This window comes from Cygnus atratus, chromosome 24, assembly GCF_013377495.2.
Source record: "Cygnus atratus isolate AKBS03 ecotype Queensland, Australia chromosome 24, CAtr_DNAZoo_HiC_assembly, whole genome shotgun sequence".
NCBI classification, from domain to species: Eukaryota; Metazoa; Chordata; class Aves; order Anseriformes; family Anatidae; genus Cygnus; species Cygnus atratus.
In genome coordinates this window covers 5,550,258-5,576,708 of record NC_066385.1, presented here as the reverse complement: position 1 = coordinate 5,576,708, position 26,451 = coordinate 5,550,258, and the positions used below count along the sequence as shown (strand labels likewise).

At 51.9% G+C, this 26,451-nt stretch overlaps 3 protein-coding genes across 6 annotated transcripts in view; 2 read left to right on the top strand and 1 right to left on the bottom strand.

Moving 5' to 3' along the window:
* Positions 1-13,332, top strand: part of BLTP3A (bridge-like lipid transfer protein family member 3A) — a 32,715-nt gene extending 19,383 nt beyond the window's left edge. Inside the window, exons 9-22 of one of the 2 annotated variants that reach the window (XR_004782042.2) lie at positions 822-908; positions 1,500-1,664; positions 2,191-2,333; positions 3,101-3,242; positions 3,483-3,676; positions 4,439-5,988; positions 6,211-6,407; positions 6,957-7,111; positions 7,216-7,363; positions 8,143-8,408; positions 9,230-9,338; positions 9,919-10,034; positions 11,423-11,850; positions 12,633-13,332. Coding sequence is in view for 1 of the 2 variants with exons in the window: in XM_035569070.2 (XP_035424963.1) it covers positions 822-908; positions 1,500-1,664; positions 2,191-2,333; positions 3,101-3,242; positions 3,483-3,676; positions 4,439-5,988; positions 6,211-6,407; positions 6,957-7,111; positions 7,216-7,363; positions 8,143-8,408; positions 9,230-9,338; positions 9,919-10,034; positions 11,423-11,548 (3,398 nt within the window). In the remaining variant the exon portion in view is untranslated. Of the gene's footprint in view, positions 1-821; positions 909-1,499; positions 1,665-2,190; positions 2,334-3,100; positions 3,243-3,482; positions 3,677-4,438; positions 5,989-6,210; positions 6,408-6,956; positions 7,112-7,215; positions 7,364-8,142; positions 8,409-9,229; positions 9,339-9,918; positions 10,035-11,422 lie in introns of both variants that reach the window. The other variant, XM_035569070.2, reaches the window with a different exon arrangement.
* Positions 13,333-15,748: 2,416 nt separating this feature from the next.
* TAF11 (TATA-box binding protein associated factor 11) lies at positions 15,749-19,076 on the bottom strand. Its single transcript, XM_035569072.2, has 5 exons — positions 18,845-19,076; positions 18,617-18,756; positions 18,256-18,343; positions 17,633-17,729; positions 15,749-16,467 (listed from the first exon to the last, which is right to left on the bottom strand). Exons 1-5 carry the CDS (start codon positions 19,031-19,033, stop codon positions 16,337-16,339), a joined length of 645 nt encoding a protein of 214 aa, XP_035424965.1. The 5' UTR covers positions 19,034-19,076; the 3' UTR covers positions 15,749-16,336.
* A 2,145-nt stretch (positions 19,077-21,221) lies between these two features.
* The window catches only part of ANKS1A (ankyrin repeat and sterile alpha motif domain containing 1A), a 106,911-nt gene continuing 101,681 nt past the window's right edge, over positions 21,222-26,451 (top strand). The window contains exon 1 of one of the 3 annotated variants that reach the window (XM_035569061.1): positions 21,222-21,289. The gene's annotated coding sequence lies outside the window, so the exon portion shown is untranslated. The remainder of the gene's footprint in view (positions 21,290-26,451) is intronic. The other 2 variants (XM_035569059.1, XM_035569062.1) reach the window with 2 other exon arrangements.

Sequence of the window (26,451 nt, the reverse complement as noted above, 5' to 3'; positions counted from 1 at the left end):
GGGGGAAAAAAATAATCCAGTATTTAGTGAAGGATCAGAGGTTATGCTATAGGAACAATGTGGTATTGACCAAGGGGAATTAAGTGTGATTATTCCTCTTGGTGGAAAAAAATGTTTGTTTTTACAATGTCCAGGATCTGCAAAGTAGCATAGTTGCAAGAATTATTTGCCATTCCACTGCCTACCCCTTTCTTTTCAAGTAAGGCGTTGTTAATTAGTGTCTGTTTTACTCCTAGATAATATATTTTAATAGAGAATAGAGGTTTTTGACTATCTTTTCTCTCTTATGAAGTAAATTTCCCTCCCCACCTCCATCCCTCTCTCTGCACAGACATCTCTGATCCAGTTGTACAATTTGTTTCAATACAAAAATAAATAAATCCTCCTCCCACATCATCACTATTCTTTTTTCTTTTTTTTGAACTGGCTTGTGTATTGTTGTCTCCCGAGCTGCTGTTATTAACATCTTGGCATGGTTTTGTTGTCTTTATTTCACTGGCCATACCAGCAAGTGTTCAGAAAACAAGTGCTGGTTATTGCAGTGAAAAGTGTAATTGACAGGAGCCTGGAAAGCAATGGGGCCTTGTAATTTGGCATTTGAGATCATAGGTCTGGTTCTTACAGTATAAACTGTTACCCTGTTACATTTGGTTGTCCTGTTCCTTGCCTAGGACAAGATTTTGATACAACTTTTTAATACGCTCGTGCTAGCCATGGTAACCATCAGGGATGGCAATCAAATGAGCATTGTTCTGCATTATCCTGAGTCAGGGTTTGGACTACAGAGCTGATTGTAATTTTCTTTGTTTTGTTTCTCACAGGCACTTTGAAGCACGGGATGCTGGGCGGTGCTATGCAGCTGACCTTCAGGAGGATGGCTTTTGACTATTATCCTTTCCATAGGGCAGGTAAGGGAGCGTCCCCCCAGCTTGAGAAGGGAGATAAAAACAATTTGAAGAACAGCGATGCTCCATGGCTTTAGGCAGGAGAGGAAGAAAGGACTACACAAAAGATGTGGGACTTAAATCCTTGTGGACAGGGTTAATCTGATTTATTTCTTGGTGGATGACTGCCAAGTTATTTGCAAAGAAAGGAATAAGTTTCTGTCTGTCATAAGCCATAAAAATGGAACTTTGGATTCCTTTTTGGTTGCGTAAGGTCTGGATCTGGTTCTTACATGTGCCTAATCAGTTTGAAAGGGTTATAGGATGTGTCCCAGGAGAAAATCTGTTTGTGGTTGACAGAGGAAGCAAGAAAAAGTGTGACCATGGCATTCTTCCCAACACTTGTGTTTGGAACACTGGCTGGTAGGACCAGCTCTGTTGTTTGGAAACCTGCTCTTGCTCCACAAGTGCTTAGTATGCAGCATATTGCGTATTCCTGAATGTGGCATCAATTAAAGGGAATGCTTTCCAGATTTATGTAGGTTTAAGGGGAGCGGGAGTGTTGTGTTTATCTGGAAACCTCATTTTAAAGCCAGGATGTTTACTTTCATGCAGGAGATGCCTGCAAGCATTGGGTGAGGTACAGCGAGGCAATGGAAGCACGGGGTCAGTGGGCAAAAAGGTTGGTCAGTGAATTTCAAAGCAAGATTGAGAAGCATTACGAAGAAACAGACTCTGCCTTTGCCAAGACTCCACTTTCCCCCTTCAAAAGGAAACCAGGTAACGATGTTTGATTAAATTCCTGATAAAGCTGGAGATGGTAACAATTGTTCCCCAGGCAGCAATATCTCTAGTTCCCTTTCACTGACTCTTAGCAGCTAGATTTGTTGGTGCAGAAATCCATAGCACGCTAAAAATCATAAACTTAGTGGCAAAGGATGATGGATATCATACTGGAATAATACTGCAGCAAGAATGGACAGGCTGCAGCAGTCACTTTCCTAACTTATCTTTTTTTTTTTCTATAAGCGAGCATGTAATGGATAAGTGAAATAGTTAAATGCCTAGCTGAGGAAGTTGTTCTGTTGCTGTGGGGCATGCCAGTCTTTGATGGTCTTCCTTTACAAGTACTAAAGTTTTGGTTTTCTGTTGTTTTTTTTTTCCTCCTAACTGTGCCCATCTGTTTCTAATTCTGGGGCTTCTAATTTTTCTGCTGTGTAAGCACATACGTGTTGGGGTTGATAGTGAAGTTCATTGTAAAGGAGATGAGTAAAACCCTGCTACTTCTGCTTTTCCATCCCCACAGATACATCTCCAAGTCCTCATAAAAGCCCCTTGGAGAAAGGCCGTGTACCTCCTTCAAGTTTGCCACAACTTCGGCACCCTCCCTGGAACCGGCTTCGATCCAGCTGTGTGGTAGTTCGTGTGGATGACTTGGATGTTCACCAGGTAGGGATTTGAGCAGTGCCTGTGGACATCCATGTCCTTTTTTTTTTTTTTTGCAAAAGAAATTTAATCTGATGTGGTGCAAATAAATCATGCAAATCCCATGTAATCCAAGAAAATCAAAGCTCTGCAACCAGGGAACCCAAATGCTGTTATTGTGTTGCGTGTACAACTTTTAAACCTGGTATGAACTGCTGATAATTTTCATGTTCAGAGGAAATTGCATGCATAACTACAGAGTTTCTGCACTCTGTGTTCATGTCTAAACTTTCATAGGCAAGTCCAGGATAAAAGATTTCATGCATTTGAGAAGTTAGTGAGGATATGGATTTTTGACAGAGGAGGAGCATCTTACCTCATATTTTTGACCCACCACGGAAAGGATCATTAGAGTGAATCAGGCCCTACATCCAGATACCCTGTACCCATTGTAAGAGCGTAATCAGTACCAGATATTATAATGGATTTAGCAACGCACTGTTAATCCTGAAGAAAGGTACAATAGATTTCAGTTCTGTTTGTTCACATCACCTAACTCTGATTGTTGTGGGCCTTACTAGCAGTGACACGAGATATAAAGAACTGAATTCCCTCAAAGGGGAGGAGTTGACAATATTAGCAGGTAGAACAAAGTTTTATTGTTACTTGAAAGCATAGTGTGTTTGATGTATAAATGAGATAGATTGAATATGGGAGACAGCAGGGTTACTGGGATGCTTTATTTTGCCAAACATGGGCTCTGCGCAGCTGCATGCCGTTTGTATTTTCAGGTTTCTACAGCTGGTCAGCATAGTAAGAAACCTTCAACCTTGCTTTCATGTAGTAGAAAATTCCTCAACCTTCCTGATCAGGTCTCTGCAATCCATATTGAATTCACAGAGTATTACTTCCCAGACAATCAGGACTTTCCAGGTAATACACCAAGGTTAGCACCTTCTTTCATAAGTTTCTTAAAAAATCAGACAACTTTTAATTCTTTAGGTGTGGTAACCTTCTTGAGGCTCCTACAGGTGTCCATTTTTGTTCGGTTTCCTGGTGTTTGTGTGTTTGCCTTTCTTTGGTGTTGTCAGTGCAGGTTATATGCTGAGCTGCAGACCTCTTGAAAGGCCTTTTCTGCTATTATTAATCCATTTTGATTCTGTTCTGTTCTAGTTCCATGCCCAAACCTGTATGTACAGCTGAATGGTTTGATGCTTACCCTGGATACAGCAAGCATGCTCTGGATAAACCTCTTCTGTCTGGATCTTTATCGCAGCTTGGAGCAGTTCAAAGCCATCTACAAGCTGGAGGACTCAGGCAAACGTGATGAGCATATTGACGTCCGACTGGATGGCTTCCGGCTGAAGGTACCGTTCATGTCCTTCCTTTCTCAGTCTTCAGCATCCTCTCCTTTATTGTTGTGTAAGGAACATGAGATCAGGACATAGCTGGAGTCCAGGCTGAGCATACAAAGTTCCCCCCTTCCCCCATCTTTTTTCTGTCGACTGTTTGAGTTAATTTTGTTTTCACCTATGAGCAGTAAACAAGTGCTTGAGTTCTAGTCCAGAATAGACAAGCAAGTCAGTATTTACGAATGTATTCAATATTCAAGTATTTATTCAACAAGTCAGTATTTATGAAAACAGTTTTAAGGAAAAACTGCTGGCTCAGGTAACCAAAAGTTGCTTTCTGCCCTTTGGAAACCACGTTGACTCATTCCAGGGAGAAGATACCAACAGTCTGTGGCATTGACATCCGATGGTGTTTGCCACTGATAGCAATAGCAGTTTTGTGCGAAGGCTTAAAGGCCTGACCGTGGAGTAAGTACTTGCAGAGAAAGATCAAAGTGCGTAGTTGTGAGCTGAGCTGCTACGCAAGCTGTGGATGGTAAAAGAAGCTGAAATAAAATTCAGGTTAAATTTCCTTGTGTCTGATTTCTCTTCCCTGATTGTTAGTTTTTCAGATAAGGATGAGTTGAGAGTCTAGTCCAGCTCTTGGGATTTTAGTAGACCAAGACTTGTCAATTATTTATATATTCCACAACTGGTCTTCTGTGTAAGCAGCAGGATAGGCCACTGCTAATTTCCCTTCTCGCTGCTTAACTTGTAGTGTCTTTCTCTTCCTCGTAGCTCAACATCCCTGTGGAGAAGAAAGTCACTGACCACCAAGACCGTCCGCAGACGCTCTGCATCCGTGTGACGGAGATGACTGCCACCAACACCCGCCACGCTCCCTTCTGCAGCTGCCAGGACCTCCAGAGCCTCTTCCGTAAATTTGCCAGTTCAGAATTCTTCCACTCCAGCTACAGCCAGTTCCCGAGGTCTCAGGACAACTTCAGCCTCCTCCACACCCTCTTCTTGCGCCATGCATACGAGGTGGATGACAGACCTCAGAAGCATACGGGTTTTCCCCAGCCATTGCGCAAAATCTCTGCCTCTGAAGATCTGTGGTCTATGAATTTCACTGAGCTTTCCCTGGACTTCGAGGGTGCTGAGAGCTCTAAGGGCAGAGCCCTTAGCTTTATTGACCCATTTCCCCTCTCCATTTGGGCCTGTCTTCCCAAGAGATGGGGGCAAGCTCAGTTATCTAAACGACAAGAATCGTCTGCCTCTGATATAAAAATCAAGCCTTCTGCCAGTTTCAGCAATCACTCCAAGAATGAAAACCTCTCCAGAGAGCATGGGGTTTGCCAAAGATCAAGGACTGACCAGGATCTGAAGAACGTCTACAAGGTCGCAGAGACGATGGATGTCTTGGGAGAGTCTGAGTGTAAAATTGATGATGGAGTAGATGATAAAGAGCTGGAAGCCTCTGCTGATATCCATGTGCTTTTGTCCTCGTCTGTTCACGTCAAAGTTCGGCTCAACCACTACCAATACTTGGTGCTGCTCAGGATGAAAGAAGTTCTGCAAACGCTACAGGAACAGCTGGCCCAGGATACCCAGGAGGTGACTGGGTCTCCTTTAGATCCCATGTCTGCCTCTGTGGGAGTTCTGTTCCACAGTGCCGAAGTGGCCCTGCTCATGAACCCCGCTCCAGGCTCCTGCCTGGAACCCAGATCCCTCGACTCAGACACAACGAGCCTGATCGAGTCGGAGCTCTCGCCCTCAGACAGCAAGGAGGGGCTGGCAGCTGAAGAGAAGGAGCAGAAATCTGAGACCGGTTCCGAGAAGGGAATGTGCGGGACCTCAAAGGTCCCAGAGGACCGTGAGATTGAAAACACAGGTACCAACGTAACCGGCACGCCACTGGAGAGGCTCCAAAGATCTGCAAGCGATGGAGCTCTGACTACAGCTCCGCAAAGTAAAAGCGTGGAGGAGAAAGGTCTGATAGAGGAAGCACGTGAAGCTGTGGAAGCCCTGGTTACAGAAAGACCAGAAGAGCCCAGCAGTCATCCTCAGAGCCCTCCTGCCCTCCCTTCTAGCCCAACCTCGGACGTCCAGCCCTTGGGGAGAGGAAACATCGTTCTCAACGGCCAGGCAGAACTCATCCCTTTGAAGAACCTAGAGGTGGAGTTGTCTAGCGCGCTGCATATCACAAAGGATGCCACCAAGGAAGCTCTGCATGTGACTATGGACCTCACCAAAGAAGCCATGTCTATAACAAAAGATGCTCTGAGCTTGAGCCGGGAGAAGATGACCTCCACCATGCAGAAAATGCTCTCTCTCCCCCCAGCCAAGTGAGTGGAGCATCCTCCCGTACCTCGCAGCAGCAGCAGCAAGGCTGCCGGGAAGGAGGGGAGGTGCAGGCCAACTGCTCCCTTTCTCTGTGTGCCGTTTGGGCCAGAGAGAGGTTAGACCTACATCTCTTGGGGATTGATATAAGGACGCTAAAGCCTGCATAATATCTGTATAATCCCGAGACTAAGCTGTTTGCCTTTATTTATTTATTTATTTTGTAGGGATTCTTTGCCCAAAGCAGAAGAGGGAGCAGTGACTCCAGGTGGGGGTGGCAGCAGCCGAATGCGTTTCTTCTCCATGAAGAGGACAGCGTCCCAGCACTCCTTTGACACCACGTCTGTGGATGGGAGCGGTCCCGAGGACGGGCTGTCCGTGGACAGCGATGGCAGCGATGGCTTTGTGATGCTCACGGATTCTGGTAAGGAGTGCTCATCCCCACTCTCGTTTCAGTTTTCTGCCATGAGTGACTGCCTTGTGGTGTGGTCTTATGGAATTCTCTTGTGCTACTCATTCTTTTTGGAGGTCATGAGCAGTTCACCCAAAATTACCCTTTCTGCTATTATAGATGGCTTTTTTCTTTTTTTTTTTTGAGATGAGGAGTATAAATGAGTGGAAAGGGTCTCCCCTGTACCATCACAGTGGTGTTCTAAGGCATTTATTTGGCCATACTAGAGCAAGAACCACAGATATATGCAGGTGGGTGGACAGTCCATAGTGTTTGAGAAGGGATTATTAGGGGATGGTTAGAAGTAGGGTGCACTGCACGTTGCACACTTCAGCTACACATTGCTTAAATTCATCTAAGGAGCTGGAGAGAGTTCCCTGGAGGTTGATGTAAGCTGATAAGTCATGAGAGTCAGGCAGATACTGAGATCAGGACTGCTTAAAACCAGAAAAAAAAACGGAAAAAAAAAAAAAAACACAAGCTGTTGTTGTCAACAATGTTGTCAATGCTCTTCCATTTCAGAGCCCAGCCTGGACCCTCTTCCCCCAGGGCACCTCCTTCAGACCCACAACAACACGGGCAGTAGAGCAAGCCTGATGGCAGAGGATGAGGGTGCAGTGTCTCCTGAAATAAACAGCTCGACTTCACAGAGCGGAGAGGAGCCCAGCCTTCAGCTGGTCAGAGTTTTGTTCCTCCTCGCTGTAACACTGCCTCTAAGAGAACCTTGAAGTGAACTGTGTGGTGGTGGTTTAATGAGTGAGCTTGTCACTTGCTGTTTCAGGTGTCAGTCCTGGTACTGAAGATGAATGAGGTGAACTGTGGAATAGAGGCACGAGGTGACGATTTGTCTGTTGCTTTACAAGTAATGAAGGTGGTCCCGGAGCAACTGAACAACGTTGGAATGTGGCAGTACTTGCGTGGCTATGTGGGTAAGAGTCTGGCTTTTATAACCACACTTTGATAACTGGCCACTCTCAAGGTGTCTTTCATTTTAACTGATATTTCAGTGTTCATGAAGCTCCCAAAGTACCTATGCAGCCAAGCTAGATGATATCTGGCACAGTGAAACTCTCATCCTTGGTTGGGATTTTTTTTTTTCCTGCTAGGATGCATAAAATAAATCAAAAGAGGAATAAAGCTACCTAGGGAAACCCTGAAGTTATTCCTGCCCTGAGCATAATACTTCTGGGACAGGGTACTTCCCCCAGGTATGTTCAAATTTAAAACAAATGAAAACAAAAAAAAAACAAAAACACAACTGTAAACCAAAACTTGAAGTGAAAGCATGAGCAGGAGTTGTTGGACTGTTATTTCTCCTTATTAATGCTGTCTAGAGCCACAAGGGGGCAAAATGAATACAAGGTTTAGGTAGTGTTGAGGACTGACCAGCTCTGGAGAACTGAGTGGTGAGTTTTTGGCCAACTCGTGTAGGTGCAAGATGAAGGCTACTTTTAGATGTGCTGAGTTGGGGAGAGAATGCTGGCTCCGGGGGCTTAAAGAGTCTGGTCCTGGTGGTAGTTTCTGTGATGTGAACTCCAGTTGTTTGAAACCTGGACTTCTTTCATGTGGAAGGTGGCTTCAGACTGCTGCCGTTGTGAACCTGACTCTGTTCTGTGTCTGGACAGTAAAGGGCTTTTCAAAATACTTATTTTGACCTTACGTCTTCCTACTGATGTTCTGCAATGAGGCCTTTCTGCTTTGACTGTAGGAGATACAGGTGTGGAGAAGCCTTCAGTCCCTGAAGCTAATAAGACCCAGCCAGAAGTGTGTTTGCGTCTCGAAGTAGGACCTAACGCCGCTGTGCACTCACCACTTGCTGTTCAGAATGGCTTCCTTCATATGCTGGTCCACAGTTACAGGGCAGAGCTCTTCATGTCTTTCCTCACCAACCTCGGCCCTTTTCTCGAGGATGAAATAATCCCCGAGGTGATCCCCATGGAGATAGAAGTTGTGGATGCCAAAATCACGCTGAAGGTGAGTATATGGGGAACCAAGGTGGTATCCTGAACAGAGCTCACGTGCAAGATTCTGCTTGGGTACGGATGCTGTGGGATGGCCATGGGCCTCTGTAGAGGTCCTGTTTTCCTGACTGTGTTTTATTTGGTTTCTAAAAATTGCCTTATGGATAAATGAGTAACGCAGAGGGGTTGTTGAGTGCTCAGATTGTCAAGGAATGGGAGCCTGACCTTCAGGTTCTCTCCTCAGCTGTGTTGATGATCTGTTTGCAGACTCAAAGGAAAGAGAATTAAATGCCTCTTCTCCCAAGTGCTTGTGTGAAATAAGAATTATTTGACCTTTTTTGTAAGAATTAAAAGAATTATGGATGGAAAACAAAACAGCATATAATAGCTGGCTGATATTTAGAAGGGGAGAAAACTGTCAGAAGTTCATCTGAAAGCACTGTGTTTGCTCCACAGACAACCAGGAGCTAGTGTGGCCAGACAGCAGCATAAAAACCTTCAGGCTTAGGGATATCGGCTTTATTTTGGTAGGTTTTTGCCTCAGGAATTCACAGGACAACTGTGAGAGTAGTGCTAAGGAAGATGGCCTCTCCTTAGCCTTTATCATGGATATGACAGAGCTTTGTTGTGATCTGTGTGAGGGCCTTCCCCATGCCCTGTATCTAAAGCCAGGCTTTCCCATATGGTGGGCGACCTCGATGAGCTCTGGCAGTGCTGCCAGCTGGTAACGTTACTCCTGTGAAGGCTGGGGGCAAGGGGAACCCTTTGTAGGACTGCCAGAGCTTTCACAACAGTTAATCTCTTCTCTGCTTTTTTCTCTTTTCTTTTTTCCAGGATGACAGCCCTCGGGTATACCCTACCTCCCCTGGCCCTGTTCCTATCACCTTGGCAGTAGATCACATCGTCGTGAAGCGCAGAGATGATGGGGTTTTCTATCTATCAGGTCAGCAACGTCAGGAATCCCATTTATTCTCCCCCAGCACCTCCCAGGCCTTGCTGGAGGTAGGGTGCTCTGCTGTGCCTGCCACTAGAGGAGACTGGAACTGAAATGTGATCGTCGTGCTGGGAACGATGGGCTCTGGTGTGTGAGCGGTCCCTAATTCTGACCTTTGAGGTCACTCCTGCCAGAATGCACAAATAATCTTCTGTCTTCAGTGCAAGCACCCAGGTCCTTTGGTTGCTCTGCAGTATTAATCTGTGTGTGCAGGCAGCCCTACCTCTTTGGTTCTTGCTGCTTTTGTTGTATTGTTTGGGCAGAAAATTTGATACCTCGGGCAGAACCTGTTAATATCTAAAACAGTGAACTAGCGGCCCGAATTCATGCTTGGTGTTTCCTTGAGCTCACACAGTCAGGACAGACTACTGCTTCTTCCCTTGTTTTAGCTTCTCCGTTTTAAAAATGCGGGTGGGATTTTTTTTTCCTGTTTAAAACAAACAAAAAGAATGTTAAAGCTTTTACTTTTTTCCTAAGAACCCTGCCATGTTAATACCTACACCTGAACGTTTTCTATGCTTCTTTGCAGCTCCAGGACAGGAGGACTCACTGGGACTGGAAAAACCTGAACCAGTTGTTCAAGACCAGAAGGCCCCAGCAGAGTGTGTCTTGGCAGCACCCCCAGGAGGAGTGCGTGGACTGCAGGTGAGTCACTGCTGCCTCTTGCTGTCTAGACAACTAGTTAGCTGGCAGCAGGCTGGAAAATTGTCCTTTGTCTTCATGTATTTGCAGTTACCGGTAGGCGTGGTGTGCTGCAGATAGGGAGCGCACACAAAGCAGTCTGTACCTCCCTTTGCAGGCATTCTGAGAAATACGAATGCCCTGCCAAGTGTGTAATCTCTCTTCTTCCATTTCAGAAACCTGTTGTTTTCCTGAGTGGCTCTGTCTTTCTGCTGTGTTCAATTCGTTGTTAGCAAAAACAGGAATCGTGAAATTCCCACAAAGAGAGCTTTTGTCAGAGAAGAGTAAGGCTTACAGCCAGGGAGAGCTTCAGGTCACCTAAAGTTTTTGCTGTTCAGTTTAAACTTTCTTTGCATTTTGATCCATAAATTTGGAATTCAGATAAGTGGCTTATTTTAAAATACACAGTATCCTTTACTTGCAATTCCTGTCTGATGTAAAGTCTACTTGATAAATTGATCAATTGCTATGGACAAATACATATTGAAGGTGCAGTGGGACTAACTGGATACAGAACTGGACTGGGACTTTGGATTCTGTTCATTTATTGGTAACGCACCACTTCATTCCTCATCTTTCTCTTTTCCATTTAGTGCAGACTTCCTCTTCTGCTTGTTTTATAGTGTCAGGGCCCTGACCAGAACTGGAAGCATGTAATCATTACAGTAGCATAGCATCAGTTTATTTTCTGATATTTTTGAACTTCATAGGACCAAATGCAAGGCTAAACTCTTGAGTAAAAATATTTCTGAGAGTTGCCAAGGAAAATCCTGTCCTGTAGCATGAAGCTGCTCTGGCAGTGTGTGAGGACAGAATTACCTTTGTTTATGGAGGCAAGAAGCAGGAATGCCAAGCATCTGCGTGCTCCAGCTGTCATTTTAATTTAAACAAACCTGAATAGGTGTATCAGGCCCCCATGTAAAACAAAGAATGCAGACCAGAGCCCTGTTTTCACTCTGCATTCTTTGTACATTCACTTTCAGCCCCAATCAGCTAGCTGCTTTGCAGGAAAAAACCTTGCCCACTGCAAGTCTTGTTCCTATGGCTAGAAAAGTGAAGTCCTGGAAAAAGTCATTAGGTAGCCATTGCTGGCAGCCTGAGCCATTAGATAGCCTGAGCTGACGCCAGTGACAGGTATAGAAGTCTGCAGGCACCAGTTAGCAAGTACTTACTTCTGCAAATCAGCCTGAGTCACCTTGTTGGTGAGCTCTGTGTGGTTGTACCATGCAGTTTATCTCATCTGCAAAGCTCCCGCTTTGGTATTCCTCTTTGAGCAGATCAGTGTAGTTGGCTCTGCCCTGCTGCTTACTTTTGGGAACTCCTGATTTGTTTTTTCTCTTTGTCTCCTGTAGCTAAAGGACCTGCCAGAGTTGCAAAGGGAACTTCAGACCGTGAAAATAGCCCTTGCAGAAGCCAACATGGACAAGGCTCGCCTTCTGCAGGAAATTAGGAAATACAATCCCCTCTTCCAGCTCTGACAGCGAAGGTGCAGGCTGCAGCTGCTCGGGAGGAGTGGAGCCCACCACCAGCACTAAGGCGGCTAGTTTGATTACCTTGCTGCTAAACGGGTCAACCTCCTGCAGACTGATCGTCTCAGAGAATGGAAACCAACTGTGACTGCAAAATACACTTGGAACCGGGAGAAAGGACGAAAAGCGTGGCTGAGCAACACCGAAGGAACCAGGGGGATTTACCGCTTGCTGCCACTTTCCTCTGTCCTGGCAATATGGTGCTACCATCTGTCACTGACCCAGGGCAGTGCTCGGTCTACAAACAAGAGGTCAGAAGCTGGTGCGGGGACCCCACGTCTCTCCGTCCATGCAGTGGTAGTGACAGCTTGCTTTCAGCCCTCATCTCCCATCTAGAGATGGTTGATGCGGGGGTTTTGCTTCTTTCAGCCTTCCTCTTGGTGTTCTTGCCCACCCACGCGTGCTAAAGAACACAGCAAAAGGAGGACAGCTGGCTTCACCCCATCAAGGAGTGACAGGGAATAGGTATGGCAGAAAACGTTGCTCAGAGCTCTGATGTGAAAGGTCGTGTGTTGGCAGAGACAGACTTAGGTCAGCAGGTGTGGGAGATGCAGAGGGGATTTCCTCCTTGTGGAGGAAGGGGGCTACAGCTCATCATCCCCTCAAGAGCAGGGCCAGGATAGTAAAGAAATTTCTTCAGTTTTCTTTTTCCACCAGTAATTTGTCATGTCAGGACAGAATCAGGAGCATATTAGACTTGGTCTAGTTCATTCTCAGTCCTGCAATATTTGGCTTCACGGATGCAGAAGCACAGAGGAATTCACTATTTCATTACAAAGCACTGTTTAACCTTTCTTTAATTTTACAGTCAAAGAATCGGGGTGAAGGAAGCTGGCTAAGTCATGGAAGGAGAAGCCCTATGCATTTCCTTTGGGCTGTGCATTGTCCTCAAACCCTTCTGTGCTGGAGTTTCATCAGTGGAGAGAGGGAAAGCAGCACTGGCCGCACAGAGAGAGTGCTGTCTGCTTTCCTACAGGGTCATGTATTTTTAATAGCACTGAGCTCATACCCAGTCTTAAATGTCTTTTAGCAGGGATGCTGGTGTGTGGGTCAGGAGAAGGGTGCTGGCCAGGTCCCTCTGGGTGGAGGCTGACGCTATGAACCGCTCACTGTGGGATGGAGACGAAACAGTAGGTATTTGTTGAGCATCGTTTGCGTTCTCACCTTTCATGAAGCAGCTTCCTTGGAGAAGTCTCTGTGGTCAAACAGCGATCGATCTCATTTATAAAGAAACTGCATTTAAAAGTGTGGAGGGAAAAAAAAAAAAGGAAAACACTAGAAAAACAGGAAACGAGCACTAGTTTTAAAAAAGGAAATGTCATTTATGAAGTGTGAGAATCAAATCCACTCCGAGAGGCAAACTGCTGCGAGGTTTCTTTGCTCTGCTAGTCCAGGTAGTACGTGGTCTGTGCACTGAGCAAAGAAGCTGCTGAAAAGGGCGGTCGTGAAGGGAAAAGCTGTTACAGAGGAGAATCTGCTCTGTTCTAACAGGGAGTGGTGAAACTTCCAGCCCATCTACGTTATGGATGGATGCCCGTTCCTTCCCCTGTTACACGTAGCATTTTACTGTGTGCAGAGTTCGTTTGATTTTATCATATTTCAAGCTTGGATTTGGATTTTTCCAGATACCTGTGGTGTCTGTGTGGAGGCACGATTTCCGGTGCACATGCTTCTCAGTGCATGTCAAACAGAGTAGCGATTGCCACGCACTGTGTGCTAGCAGAGGTGACAGATCCCGTGCAATTCTCCTTTATTAATCAGATGAAAACAATTTGTCTAGAAAAGTTGAGTAACCCCGCCTTTATCTTTTTTTAAAGATGAACACTACACAAAACTTTATTCTAATGGATTTTTCTATTTTTTCCTGTGTAAGCATTACTCCATTAGTCCAGCTCAAGTAACGTAAGGTTTTAATCCTGCTCACTGTGCAAGGAACAGCCTCTGATTGACAAGCCATGATCAGCTGAGGACTGGGAGCTATGCAAGAGAAAGCAAATGGCGCAGGAGTTGGGTTTGGTTTTCCTGCCTGTTACATACTTGTCCCTTTGCCTAACTCTGGAGCTGTTGAACAGTTCCCTTTAACAGACACTCCTGAGATCATTTTAGTTCTTCTTCAGCTCTAGGGGAACAGGGACGTATCTACCGTGCTGGGTTAGGTGTGGAGGCACTGCTGCCTGTGGTTTGCAGAGAACCAAGAGTGAATTCCTTGCTTTTGTTAGCTTTCACTCTGAAAAAAGAGCAGGTAAGAGACAGAGGGTGGTTGAAACCACTGTCACTGTTAAGATCATCCTCCTCATTCAGTGTGTGACTCCGTTAGACTGAAGGTAGCCTCGAATGACATTTGTTGGAGTTCAGTCCTTGTCTGCTAGGTTTGAGCAGCCTTGGGGCAGACCGTACTGCTGGAGTCCAGTACTTCTGCGGCCTTTGCCTGCCAACATCTGACTGACCAGTGCCTACAACCAGATGTGACAGTGGCAGCAAACGCCTGGCCTTCCTTCTAGAAACCCTGGAAGGAGGCGGCCACGAATGATTTAGGAGGAGGAGGGTTTGCCTTTGGCAGAAGCACGGGAGCCGAAGGCTCCGCTGTGATGCGCGGGGTGCTTGCGCTCCCCACCCGCTCTGCCTGGGCTGGATGTGAAGTTTGGATGCTGCTGTGCCTTTTGCAAGTTTGCTTTCCCTCCTCCCCAGGAGGGGGACCACTCCTCCTCGGTCCTGTCAGACAGCCTTGCTGTTTTCTCTGGAGCACGTTCTGTGACCCATCCCCTGCTCAGTGCAGCCTCTGACAAGTTGGATTTGTGTTGCTGCCTGTGATGGAAAACGTCCCAGAGCAGCCTGTCAGGCCTGTTCTCGAGAGGAAAATGCACTTTAACTTTCTAAGCATCAGTGGGCATTTCTTTCACCAGTACTGCCTCGTGCATAGAATTCAGAAGTAAAAGCAGAGGCTTAGAAGTGCAAGTTACCTGCTGCACTAAACTGAGATGCTGTGAGGAGCTCTCAGAGCTGAGAGCAAGGAGATAACAAAGCATCTGTGCATCTACAGCCGTGCTGCGAAAACCTGTATGCAAAGAGCTCAGAGTACCATTATGAACTGCACAAAGCCCACATAAGCAGAACCTGAACTTTATTCAGGCAAACCTACGCGCTTCTGTGCTTGCTCCCCCTTTCTGCGTGAAGCAAGAAATCCAAGAATGCTTGCCTTAGGTGGAATGCAATGGTATTACTTTTTAGTCACTGCTTGAAAATGGGAGGTTTCTTTCTTCTTTCACAGCTCATGACTTTTTGGCTGAGTAGGGGTCAAGCTTCATCTCCAGCCAGCTTAGGAAATGGGTAGGGTGAAAAGGGGTTTCTCAGCTGTGGTGCCTACTTGCAGTGTCATAGAACCACTCACACTCCCGTGGGTGCAGGCTGGTCAGAGCTGGGGCCAAGTTGTTCAGTTTCTTGCTCCAGCACCTCAAGTCAACCAGTTCTGGGTAAGAATTCAAGCACTTCCCTTGTTTTCTGTTTTAAGTACCAGTGACAAGTACTGTAAAACAAAAATCCTCTTCCTTTCTATAAGGCCTATGGGAGGACAAAAACTCCACTGATGATGATTAGCAAAGTTTACTTTTTAGAGTCTGGTATTTAAGGACTCTGTTACGATGAGAGCCAACTTAATCCTTGGTGTAACTCTCCTACAGTTACCCTAGGAAGAGCACATGGCCTCAGCATCTTTTACATTACTTAGAAGTGTGCTCCAAGGGGAATACTCTGTGTACAGGTGGGTAATGTACAAGTCTGAACTTGAATTTTAGGCAGTATTGGGACTTTGCAGTATATTTCCACTCATGCATTTATTGGTTCTATGAACCACGAAAAGAAATTAAACTTGTTAACCTCCTTACAGGCTCATGTGTTTTTTTCCTCTTTTCCTCCTCCTTCATGTTCCTGACTGTATTGTTTTCCAGACAGCTCCATAAAACTGGCTTTGGGCAGAACAGCTGAGCGCTGACTTGAGAAGCATCAGCTTTCAGCATGTATTCCCTTGCTTGTGCTAATGGAACACCACATGCCGGAGGCATGAAGCCTCATGAACATGTTGGGGTTGGTTGAGACAGGTCACAGTGCGCTCTCCCTACTTTGAATCACAAAAACACCATTACACAATTAGTATTTGCTGTCCCAGCAAGACTAAGAATATAACAACAAGTTTAATGTACAAAAAAAAAAAACATTTCTGTACAGAGATACCGCCACGTCTGTGCCAGCAGAAGGGATGATCCTGGTGGGTAAGTACGCCGAAAAAGCGGAATGTTCATTTCCCCAGTCTGCTGGAGCAGAAGCCCCTGAGGCACCCGGTCGGGGATTTGGCTTCTGCTTGTTTCTGCACGGTGCTAAGAGCCTGTGCACAACGTGCTGCCTGTAGGCTCCTGGAAGGGGAGCCTCTCCCACCAGGATAAGGCTGACGGGGTAACTGCACCTGCTGAACTTTGGCTGCAGCGCTTCTTTTACCCCATGAGCCACGTTGAGAGCAATAATGTCTGTTTTGTAAACTGCAAACGAGGCCCATAAACCTTGACGCTGAAGTTACTTAAAACCAAGCTGAACTGAGAGTGTTTTGGTGCAGGCTCTTGGAGAAGAGTGCGGGCAGCAAGAGAGGCTGGGAGCGCTTCTGTCTCGTGGCTCTGCTGCAACTGCCCTGAGGAGCACGGCTGGAAGCTTCCTTTAATGTCTGTCTTCCCTTGCTGCTCTTGGGACGCTTCAGTGGAAGATGATCTTTTTGTACTTGGAATTTGGGATCTGTCCTCGTGACTTGAGCCTCCTGACAGCCTCTCGCATGTGTTTAGGCTGCAGAGGTGGCAGCTCCCCCCACTTTTCACACACATCCAGAGCTAAACAAAAAACAAGAGTTCACGTGAGCAGGACAGCTAAGCTTAGCCGGTCTCCTAACAGGTGGTATCTGAAAAGCCTCCTTCTGGTTGAGCTTCAGTAGTAAAGGCAGCAGGTAACATTTTTGTTCAGGCTTTACAGCTCACGTTAATACACAAGAACAAAACTGCGTTCTCTGTTTCTCTGACTAAAAGAAAAGTCAGTCCTAAAGGCATTAATACTATTAATACTGCTTTTTAAAGACACTCCAGCTGCTGTGGAATAAGCTACTTTAAGTCACGCACAAACTCAACAAGGCCTCATGATCTTGAACCTGCTACTTTAAAACCATCCCTAGATTGGGTGCTATGTGCACAGCAGCGATGGGAAGGTACAGCCTACAGTGGACTCGAAGATCAGTTTCTTTTCTGTCTGTTCTGGTAAATATCACTCATGTTTCCTGCCAAGGACACGCAGCAATTAACTGTAGCAGTGAAACTGCTTATCTAGACCGCCTCTGGCAACACACGGAGCCGGAGAGACGGTCAGAAACAGCTAAGTGCCAAAGCCACATCATGCAGGCTGCATGTTTTGTGCGACGAGTCTGCGCTAACTGGTTGGCCTGAGAAACAAGAACCCTCCCCTCCCCAGGCACAAGCAGAGCAAAGACAGGTACGCAGCTGGGTCAGCCTTCACAGGGTGTCCCAAAGAGATCTCAGCTCATCGCATCAACAAAGAATCTTGCAGGTTAAGAGGCTTAAATAACGCATTGCTCTTCTAAGCTGAATTTGTCCACAGCAGTATTAATGAGAGATCTTTATTACCCTGCTGCAGCCTGCTCACAGGCTGACATGTAGCAACAACTTCTAAGTTACCTTCTCCAGAGAAGATAAAAAAAAAGGCCAGTAGTCACCAATCTCTGCTGACTGACGGGCACTTATATTAATAGGATTAAAGTGGAATATGGACACCACCACGCTTCCCCTCCATTCTTAACAGTAGCCTTCTACTGCTGCTAAAAGCACCAGAGCCCTGCAGGATAGCAAGTGAAGCAAGAGACCTGGACAGAAAGCCACAAAATGTCCAGTCTTGTTTCTTGTCTTCCTGCTCTCCTTTAAGCACTTTAAGAATTTAAGAATTTTCTCTCTATTCTTACCTTTTTACTCACCAATAACATATTGCACTTACCTTCTTCCACCACCTCTCCAACGAAGACCTTGGAAATGCCCGACATGGCGATAACCACGTTCTGAGAGACTGAGGTGCCAGTGATGGACTGGATCAGCTGGACAAGCCAAGAAGAAGCAGTCAGTTGAACAACATACACACAGCAGCATTGAAATGTTTTAAATCATATTTAGCAGTTAAGCCTGTCCAGTATCAACCATTAGCTACCAAAGTGAGCTGGAACAGCAGTAATTGATCTTTAGAGCAAGGTCTAATAGCTTTGGGCATGTGCTGGCTATCAACATTTTTAGCACACCCTTACCTAGCTGCAAACCTGTACTAACTTTTTCCTGTTGCCTCATGGCCCCCCAAACCACTTTCATTTAAGACAAGCTCCTATTTAAACTGCGTAAGCCACACAAGCGCACTGAGCTAGGACGTAATCGGATAAAAGCAGGTCTAAGGACAACACTCTCGGCCACAAAGGCTGAGACATAGGGGGAGAGGAGGGTGCACCCACGGCCTGCACAAGCCAAGGAGCCCCCCTGTGCGATCCTGGCTGTGACCGGGGCCGGGCTCTGCAGGGCTCAGCCCGTTTGCTTTGCTCAGGTTTCTCCTGTGGCGAAGCGTTCTTGAAGCCGTACCCGTTTAATAGCAGCTTTGGGGAAAGCAGAGCGGCGATACATCTCGTAGCGATTCAGCTGTTCTTCGGAAAAGGAGGAGACCAGTATTCTGGAGCGGAGAGAATTAATCACTGACAGGAAAAAAACGGTCTGGAGCTCTTTCCTTTCAGCCCTCCTAAGCCTCCGGCAGAACAAAACGGAGCCGGGCAGGGAACGGCAGCGCTCCCACCGCGCTGAGGTTGGTGCCGCAGAACAGCAGGGCCTGAGAAGGGGCGGCGGGCACCGCTGACAGCGGGCTCACGGCCCCGTCCTCGCACAGCCTCCGCTCCCGGCCCGCGCACGGTGCCCCCCGAGCACCAGCCTCCCCCCGGGGCGCACTCACTGCATCTTCTGGATCTCGTCCTCGTCCACTTTGTGCTTCTTCTCCTTCCTCTCCTTCAGCTCCAGCTTCACCTTCTTGGCCGCCGAGGGCTGCAGGCTCGGGTCCTCCCCGTCCACGGCCTCCCCCTCCGCGCTCCTCACCTGGCCGGGGGGCAGACGGAGCGCGGGGCTCAGCTCGGAGGCCGCGGCCTCCCCTCCCCGCCGAGCCCCCTCCCCCCCCGGGCCTCACCTCCCCGTCCAGCGCCTCCGCCTTGGGCTCCCCGGCCCCTCCGGCCTCTCCCCCGTCGCCCTCCGCCGCCACCGCCGCGTCCTCCGCGGCCTCCGCCCCATCCCCGGACGGGGACGAGGCGGCGGGCGCGGGCTCCTCGCGGGTGGGGGCCGCGGGCTCTTCCCGGCCCTGCTCGCCGGCCTCCGCCATGGCCTCCGCGGCGGCGCCTGCCGATGACGGAGGCTGAGGGGAGGAGGAGGCCATGGCGGGGGGGCGCTGTCGCCACGGCGACGAGGCCGGAGGCCGGGCTCGGCGGGGGGGAGAGGCCGCGGGGGAGGCTGTGAGGGGCCGGGGGCTGCTCCTGTGTGCCCCCCCCCCCCCCCGGGTGGCGGTGTCCTGCCCCGGAGTGAAGCGGGGCCCCCGACCCCGGAGGCTTTGGGCTATTTTGGTGCTCGTTGGGGGGCAGCGGAGACTTTGGGCTCTTTTCATAGAATCATCAGGGTTGGAGAAGCCCTCCAGGATCACCTGGTCCAACCACCCCCTACCACCACTGTCACCCACAGAACCCTGTCCCCAAGCACCACGTCCAACCTCTCCTTGAACACCCCCAGGGACGGGGACTCCACCACCTCCCTGGGCAACCCGTCCCAGTGCCTGACCGCTCTTTCTGAGCAGAAATGTCTCCTCATTTCCCACCTGAACCTCCCCTGGCACAGCTTGAGGCCGTTCCCTCAGGTCCTATCCCTGGACATCTGTGAGAAGAGGCCGACCCCCAGCTCCCCACACCTTCCTCTCAGGCAGTTGCAGAGAGCAATGAGCTCTGCCCTGAGCCTCCTCCAGACCAAACACCCCCAGTTCCCTCAGTCGCTCCTCACAGGACTTGTGCTCCAGGCCCTTCACCAGCTTCGTAGCCCTTCTCTGGACACGCTGCAGGGCCTCCATGTCCTTCTTGGTGCTCGTTGGGGGGCAGCCCCTGCCCCCTGCAGGCTGACTGTGAGTGGGGGCAACACACAGTGTCTCCCTTGGTGTCACACTGATCCCCCCAGGGTCACAGCATGGCCGGGGACCCTCTGGGATCCCCGCTCTGAGCCCTGCTGCAGGGTGGGTGTCTGCAGAGGAGGAGGTTCCCAGCCTCCCTGGGCTACCCATGGTGGTGCTCCGTGGTCCCCCCAGCCAAAAAGTGCCCTCTGAGCCCCTCTGGCTGTGCTCGGTTGCCCCCCGGCACAGCAGCGGGTCCCCAGGTGGTTCACAGCTGCACGGTCCCAGGACGAAGCTCCCCAGGGCGTTCCATGCCCCCAGCAGGGTCCTCTTGGCTCACCCCCCCCCTTCCCCAGCCAACACCCGTGGGGTTTGGAGCCCTGGGCCCAGCCCCAGGCACCCCCTTTTCACCCCCTGCTTTGCATTAACAGACAAAATGGACCCCAACAGCATCCTGGCTTGTGTTGCGAATGGTGTAACCAGCAGGAGCGGGGAGGTGATCGTTCCCCTGTCCTCTGCTCTGGTGAGGCAGCACCTTGACTACTGTGTTCAGTTGGGGGCCCCTCACTACAAGAAGGACATGGAGGCCTTGGAGCCTGTCCAGAGAAGGGCAACGAGACTGGTGAAGGGCCTGGGGCACAAGTCCTGTGAGGAGCGGCTGAGGGAACTGGGGGTGTTTGGTCTGGGGAAGAGGAGGCTCAGGGCAGAGCTCGCTGCTCTCTGCAACTCCCTGAGAGGAAGGTGTGGGGAGCTGGGGGTCGGCCTCTTCTCGCAGATAACCAGGGATAGGACCTGAGGGAACGGCCTCAAGCTGTGCCAGGGGAGGTTCAGGTGGGAAATGAGGAGACATTTCTGCTCAGAAAGAGCGGTCAGGCACTGGGACGGGTTGCCCAGGGAGGTGGTGGAGTCCCCGTCCCTGGGGGTGTTCAAGGAGAGGTTGGCCGCGGTGCTTGGGGACAGGGTTCAGTGGGTGACAGCGGTGGCAGGGGGTGGTTGGACCAGGTGACCCTGCAGCGCTTTCCCAGCTTTAACGACCGCAGGATTTTACAAAAAAAAACGACCAAAAAAAAACCCCAAAAACCATCAAAGCGAGGCCGGGGGCAGCACCTGGCCGCGGGGGCGGGGCCTCCCCTCAGCCCCGCAGCCCCCGCCCCCGGCCCGGCCCCGCCCCGGAAGGGCCGCGGGGGGCGGGGGCAGGCGGCGGCCGGGCCGGGCCGGGCCGGGCCGGGCGATGGGGAAGGAGCAGGAGCTGCTGGAGGCCGCCCGCACCGGGAACCTGCCCGCCGTGGAGAAGCTGCTCTCGGGGAAGCGCCTCAGCTCCGGCTTCGGCTCCGGGGGAGGAGGAGGAGGAGGTGGCGGAGGAGGAGGAGGAGGAGGAGGAGGAGGTGGCGGCGGCGGCGGCGGCGGCGGTGGCGGTTCCGGGGGTGGCGGAGGAGGAGGAGGAGGAGGAGGAGGAGGAGTGGGGCACCCGCTGTCCAGCCTGCTGAGGTGAGGGGCTGGGGGGCTGGAGGGGGCTGTGTGGGGGGCTCTGGGGTCGGTGTGAAGGGTTCTAGGGGGCTGTGGGGGGCTCTGGTCGGCTATAGGGGGCTCTAGGGGGTTGTGGGGGGCTTTAGGGGGCTGTGGTCGGCTGTAGGGGGCTGTGGGGTCCGTGTGGGGGGCTCTGGGGGGCTGTGGGGGCTCTAGGGGTCGGTGGTCGGCTCTAGGGGGTTCTGGGGTCCGTGGTCGGCTATAGGGGACCCTAGGGTGTAGTGGGGGGCTCTGGGGGGCTGTGGCCTGCTATAAGGGGCCTTAAGGGGTCGTGGGGGGCCCTGGGGTCAGCGTGGGATCGTTGAGATCTTGGGGAGGGTTTGGGGGCGTTGGGCTTGGGAGTGGGGGAATGGGGAGGGGGCCCCGGGTAAGGGGCAGGGGGTTTGGGGTGGAAGGGAAGCGTTTGTAGGGCCGGGGGATGGAGGGGTTGTAGGGGGCTGTGGGTGAAGGGTGAGAGGGTACGAGAGGGGCTGTGGGGTGGGAGGGGAGAGAGGTGGGGAGAAGGGGGTTGGGGGACTCCAGGTCTGGGAGGGTATTGAGGTATTGAGGGCTGTGGGGGCTTAGAGTTACGGGGCTGCTGTAGGGTCATGGAGAAGGAACGGGGGTGTGCAGCCTGGGGACAGCTTTAGGGGCACGGCGCAGGCAGTGTTTATGGGGCCGGGAGACCCGGAGGGCTGTGCAGGGGGAGACTTATGGGGAGGGAGGTAAGAAATGTGGGTTTTGGGGTGTTGTGGGGCCGTGAAGTACCCTTGGGGCAGGGTTGTCAACACCCTGGGGCAGGAGGTGTGGGGCTGGAAGGCATCAGCTGGGCTTTGGGGGATTGTAGGACCCGGGGCTGGGGATGTGGGACTGGGGCAGAGGGTAATGGGCTGCTGGGGACTCGAGGCAGGGGTTGTGGGACAGGGAGGAGCTGTAGGGGCTGTGGGTTTGGGACGCGCTCATGGGATGGGGTGTGTGGGTGGGAGGCTGTGGGATAGGGGACGTCCGAGCAGCGTGGGCTGGAGCCCCGTGGGACGCAGATCTGGGCTGCGAGTGCCGGGGGGGCTGAGGGCTGCTGCCCCCGGGGGTCTGGGCCGGGGTTGGGGGTGAGGGGAAGGGGTGAAGAGGATGGGAATAGGGGACGGTGCTGCCTGTGGGGCCGAGGGCATGAGGAGGAGGCGCCGGAGGGGCTGGGAGCGGAGCCCCTGGGGTCTGCTCGCCCCGAGATGAGGAGCGGCCGCGGGTGGGAGGTGAGGCTGCCTCCAGCGGGGGGGCCGGGGCTCGGTGCCGGCATCCCTGGGGCTCAGCTGGGCGCTGCCGGTGGCTGCGGACTGGTGTAACTGGGACAGCGCGGCGTGTTGGGGTCCCGACCTCGGGGTTAGGGTGCCGGCAGGGGCTGCTGTCCCTGCGCGTGGCTTCCCGCGGCCGGGAGAGCCGCTGGGTGAATTTCTGGGGGCAGACGTGCAGCTGGGAGCCCAGCAAGGCGACCTTTTGGGGCACGCTCGCCCTTTTTGAACCACTTCCATCGCTTGCGGTGACGCTGCCCTGCCGCGGCTCCCCAGCTGCCGGCAGCTGCTCGGGGGGCACCCGTGCTGGGTGCTGAGCCAGCAGGTGGGGGCACGGCCCTTTGCTGGAGCATTTGAAGTGCCGTGTCCTTGGCTCCCTTTTGAAGCCCTTACACCGTTGTTAGCGCTTTCCCCACCCCTTTTTTTCGGCATCTCCCAAGGAAACCACTCGCTGGCGCGTTTCGGCTGGCAATGCGGCTGGTCCTGTTCCCCGAGCGACTTGTTTACAGCGGGGCGGAGGGAGGAGATGTCAGCCCGTTTCTGAGCGACACCATTGCCGGGTGGCCCCGCTGTCTGGGAGCGTGCCCCTCGCCCATTCGTAGCCAAATTTGCTTTTCCTATCACACACCCGTATCAGAAAGCTGCTCCTGCACGCCGAGCCGGATGGCTGAGACGCGCCGACACGGGTAGCTCGCGCTTTCCTGGTGCCTTCGTTTGCTTCTCCGAAATGCAGATGTGCTCTTGGGTCAAAATGCAGTCTTTTTTAATATATTGAACGCTCCGAGCCCTCGTTTGGAGTGGGAAATTGCTCCGAACGCTCCAGGCTTGTCTGCGCCAGAAGATGGATGTACTCGCAGGCTGTTTAGATAAAGTGGAGAGGGTCAGCTGAGTTAAATACACACCACGAGTGTTATCAACCTCTTGTTCTAACAGCTCCGCCGCGCTCCCGGACGATGTGTGGCGATGGCGGTGACCTTTTTTCCCTCTGGTAAGACGACTGCTCGTGCCACCGGCTGATCTGCGGCGCGGGCAGGCTGCTCGAGGCCGAGCGGCTTTCCGCGTGGAGATGCGGCGTCCCACGTAGGCGCGCGTCTGAAGGGCGGCGAGTGCCACAGCTGTCACTTGGAGCTGTTACGTTCGTGAGCTCGGCTGCCCGAAACGCCTCCCGGTTGGCACTGCGACGTCACTTCTCCCCCTGACTTCTCGTGGCAGGTCCTTTTTCTCCCCGCTGCTGGGTTGCGGTGAGGCGCTTTGCGTGGTCGTGACGGGGATTTTCGTGGTGCTGGGGGCAGTGGCGGCGCACGCCGACTTGCCGTGCAGCATCTGCAGCAGCCCTTGGCTTACGAGGGTTGCTGTGCCCGTGTGGATCCCGACCTTTGCACCACGTTTGCACACGCAGCAGCCGGCTGCCCGGCGGTTACAAACCCCGGGGAGTGGCGGCGAGGGCAGCCCGCGCTCGCTCGCTGCAGGGAGAGAGTTGGGGTGGTGGCGGCGGCACCCAGGGCCCCTCTGAGGACTGGGGTGGCGGGGCTCACGATGCGCGTTAGACGTGGAGAAGGGGCTTTGGGCAGTTGGGAGGCTTTCTGGTTGTTGTTCCGGCTTGTTGTGCGTTCCCTTTGGGTTGGATGACTCCGCGCGAGGAGACGCGTGCTCGTTTTACAGCGACGAGGTTTTCGGCGAAGCAGCCGCGGAATCGACCCGCGGCGAGAAGCCTGGCGCTTGTCTGGGACAGGCTGGGCGCAGCTCACAACCCGTGTTTCCGTGGCGCTGCCTCAGTCTGCACGGCTCGTGCGGCGGTAATAAACTGCTGAGCGTGCTGGTGCGACAAGGAGATGGCTCCGGGACGTGCGAGCTCTGCCTGCACAACTCGTGTTAGCAGCCGCGCTCCTCGGTGCCTCCTCGACACGGCAGCAACAGATGGCGTGTTGCCGATTCCGTCGGGGATCGAGTTTCCAAAAAAAAAAAAAAAGGAGAAAAAAGCCAGACTTGAGTTTCAAAGCAGCTTTCGGTGTCGGGGAAGAAATGCGTGCAGTCGTCCGCGCGCGTCACCCGTCTCTGCCGTGGCCTGCCTTCCTGCGCGGGGCGGGATCGGCTCCTGCCCCGGCGCTGAGCCCGGCGCTGCCGTCCTCGCTCCCCCGGAGCACCCCGCCACCTTGCCCTGCTTCCCAGGGGCAGGGAGGGTGCTGCAACGAGTCCCGCGCAGCAGGCGCGGGGTTTAATTAGCGCTAACCCTGCCTTTCCGCGCTCCTTCCAAAACGACTTCAAGGGCTTGGGAAGAGGGAAGGTGAAATTTCGTCTGCCTGCCGCCCGACGCAAAGACAGAGGTCGGGGAATTACAGGGGGCCGGTGGCGGGGAGGGGGGCGGCAGAAAACAGCCCGCGTGCTGCCAGCCCTCCTGCCCCTGCCGTCGCTCCGTGCGGCACCGACGCGCAGCGGGTCGGGAAGGGCCTCGGAGGAACTTTGAAGCTGAAAGGTTCGCTCTCAAGTCTTACTCCCGTACCTCGATTATTTTTTCCCTGGTGGTGATTAGGTGCATTTTTCGAAATTAGAAACGATAAATATGGGCTGGACGTGTGCCCAGAGAAAGTTGCAGCGCTAATTAAGTGGAAGGATTAATGGAAGATGTAAATTGGTGGAGAAGGCTAAGGCGCTTCGCTTGGTGCTTGACTCCTTGGGAGACTGCGGAGCAGGAAAGCTGCTTACAGGAGGTGCTGGCAGTGCAGGCAGGTGAAGAAATGGCAAACCGGCTATCCAGGGCAGGAACTCTTTCTGTATCTAAGAGAATTTAGGGTGCAACGTGGAAGCGTTTAGAAGCGGTGGGGCTGCCGCAGCCCTGCGGAGACGCGGGTCCTGCCGCAAGCCTCTGGCAAAACGGCCTCGAGCTGCCTCGGCCAAGCCAAACAGCGCTGCGTGGTCGGGCACCTGCAAAAAGCTGCTGCGTGGCACGCGCTCGGCCGCTCCTCAAAGCTGCCGTCAGCCTGCGGGGCTGGAGGAGGGTCTGTAAAGGACGGTGAGGGTGCTCCCTGTTGGGGATGTGCAGGGCGAGGGAAGCGAAGGCTTTCCTGCGCCTCCCTTGGGGTGGAGAGACCTGCCCTGGGTCGCTTCTGTTTTGTGTTTTCCCTTCCTCCAGCGGCTTTTGGCAGCCTTCCTCTTTTTGTGCGGTCATTTTGATGGCTGGCGCTTCTGGAGCCGGCTTTAATGATCGGGATGGTGTGCTTAAATAACGACAAAAATCCCCCCGATAAGGAGCTGGGAGCTGTCCTCTGCCCCTCGGAGCTCGTTCCAGGCACGGGGCAGCGAAGGCTGGGCTGGGCTGGGCTGGCAGCTCCCTTCTGCCTTCCCCGGCTGATTTCGGGTCTCTGATGTCGGCGTGTGTTTCGGTTCCCGTTCTGTAGCAGGGACAACCTGCTCTCGAAATTCCATCTTGGTTGCCGAGGCGCTGAGCCCTGGTTTTCCTCTGCAGTCCTACAGCATTTCAGGTGTCCCCAAAGCACAGTCTTGGGTTAGGAAACCACAGTTTTGGGTTAGGAAATGCCTGCTCGTAGGCCCGGTGCAGGATGGTTCCCGCTATCGCACGTGGCCAGAGACGTGTTGAGCTGGGGAACCGGCCTGGCCTGGGGCAAATAAATCATCCTGTGCCATTTCTCTGCTGGTCCACAAGCCGCGGAAGATGCCCCCAGCAGTAAATCCTGTGAAAAGTGTTCTTCGTCGCAAAGCTCAGCTGCCCGCCGTGTTGATTAGGATTTAAACGTGAGCTGTATCAGGGTCTGAGGCTTGCGTGCTTCCCGCTTAGATCACCGAGCTGAGCCCTCCGGCCACGAGACGTGCACCAACTCCTAAGGAAATCAGGGATTTCTG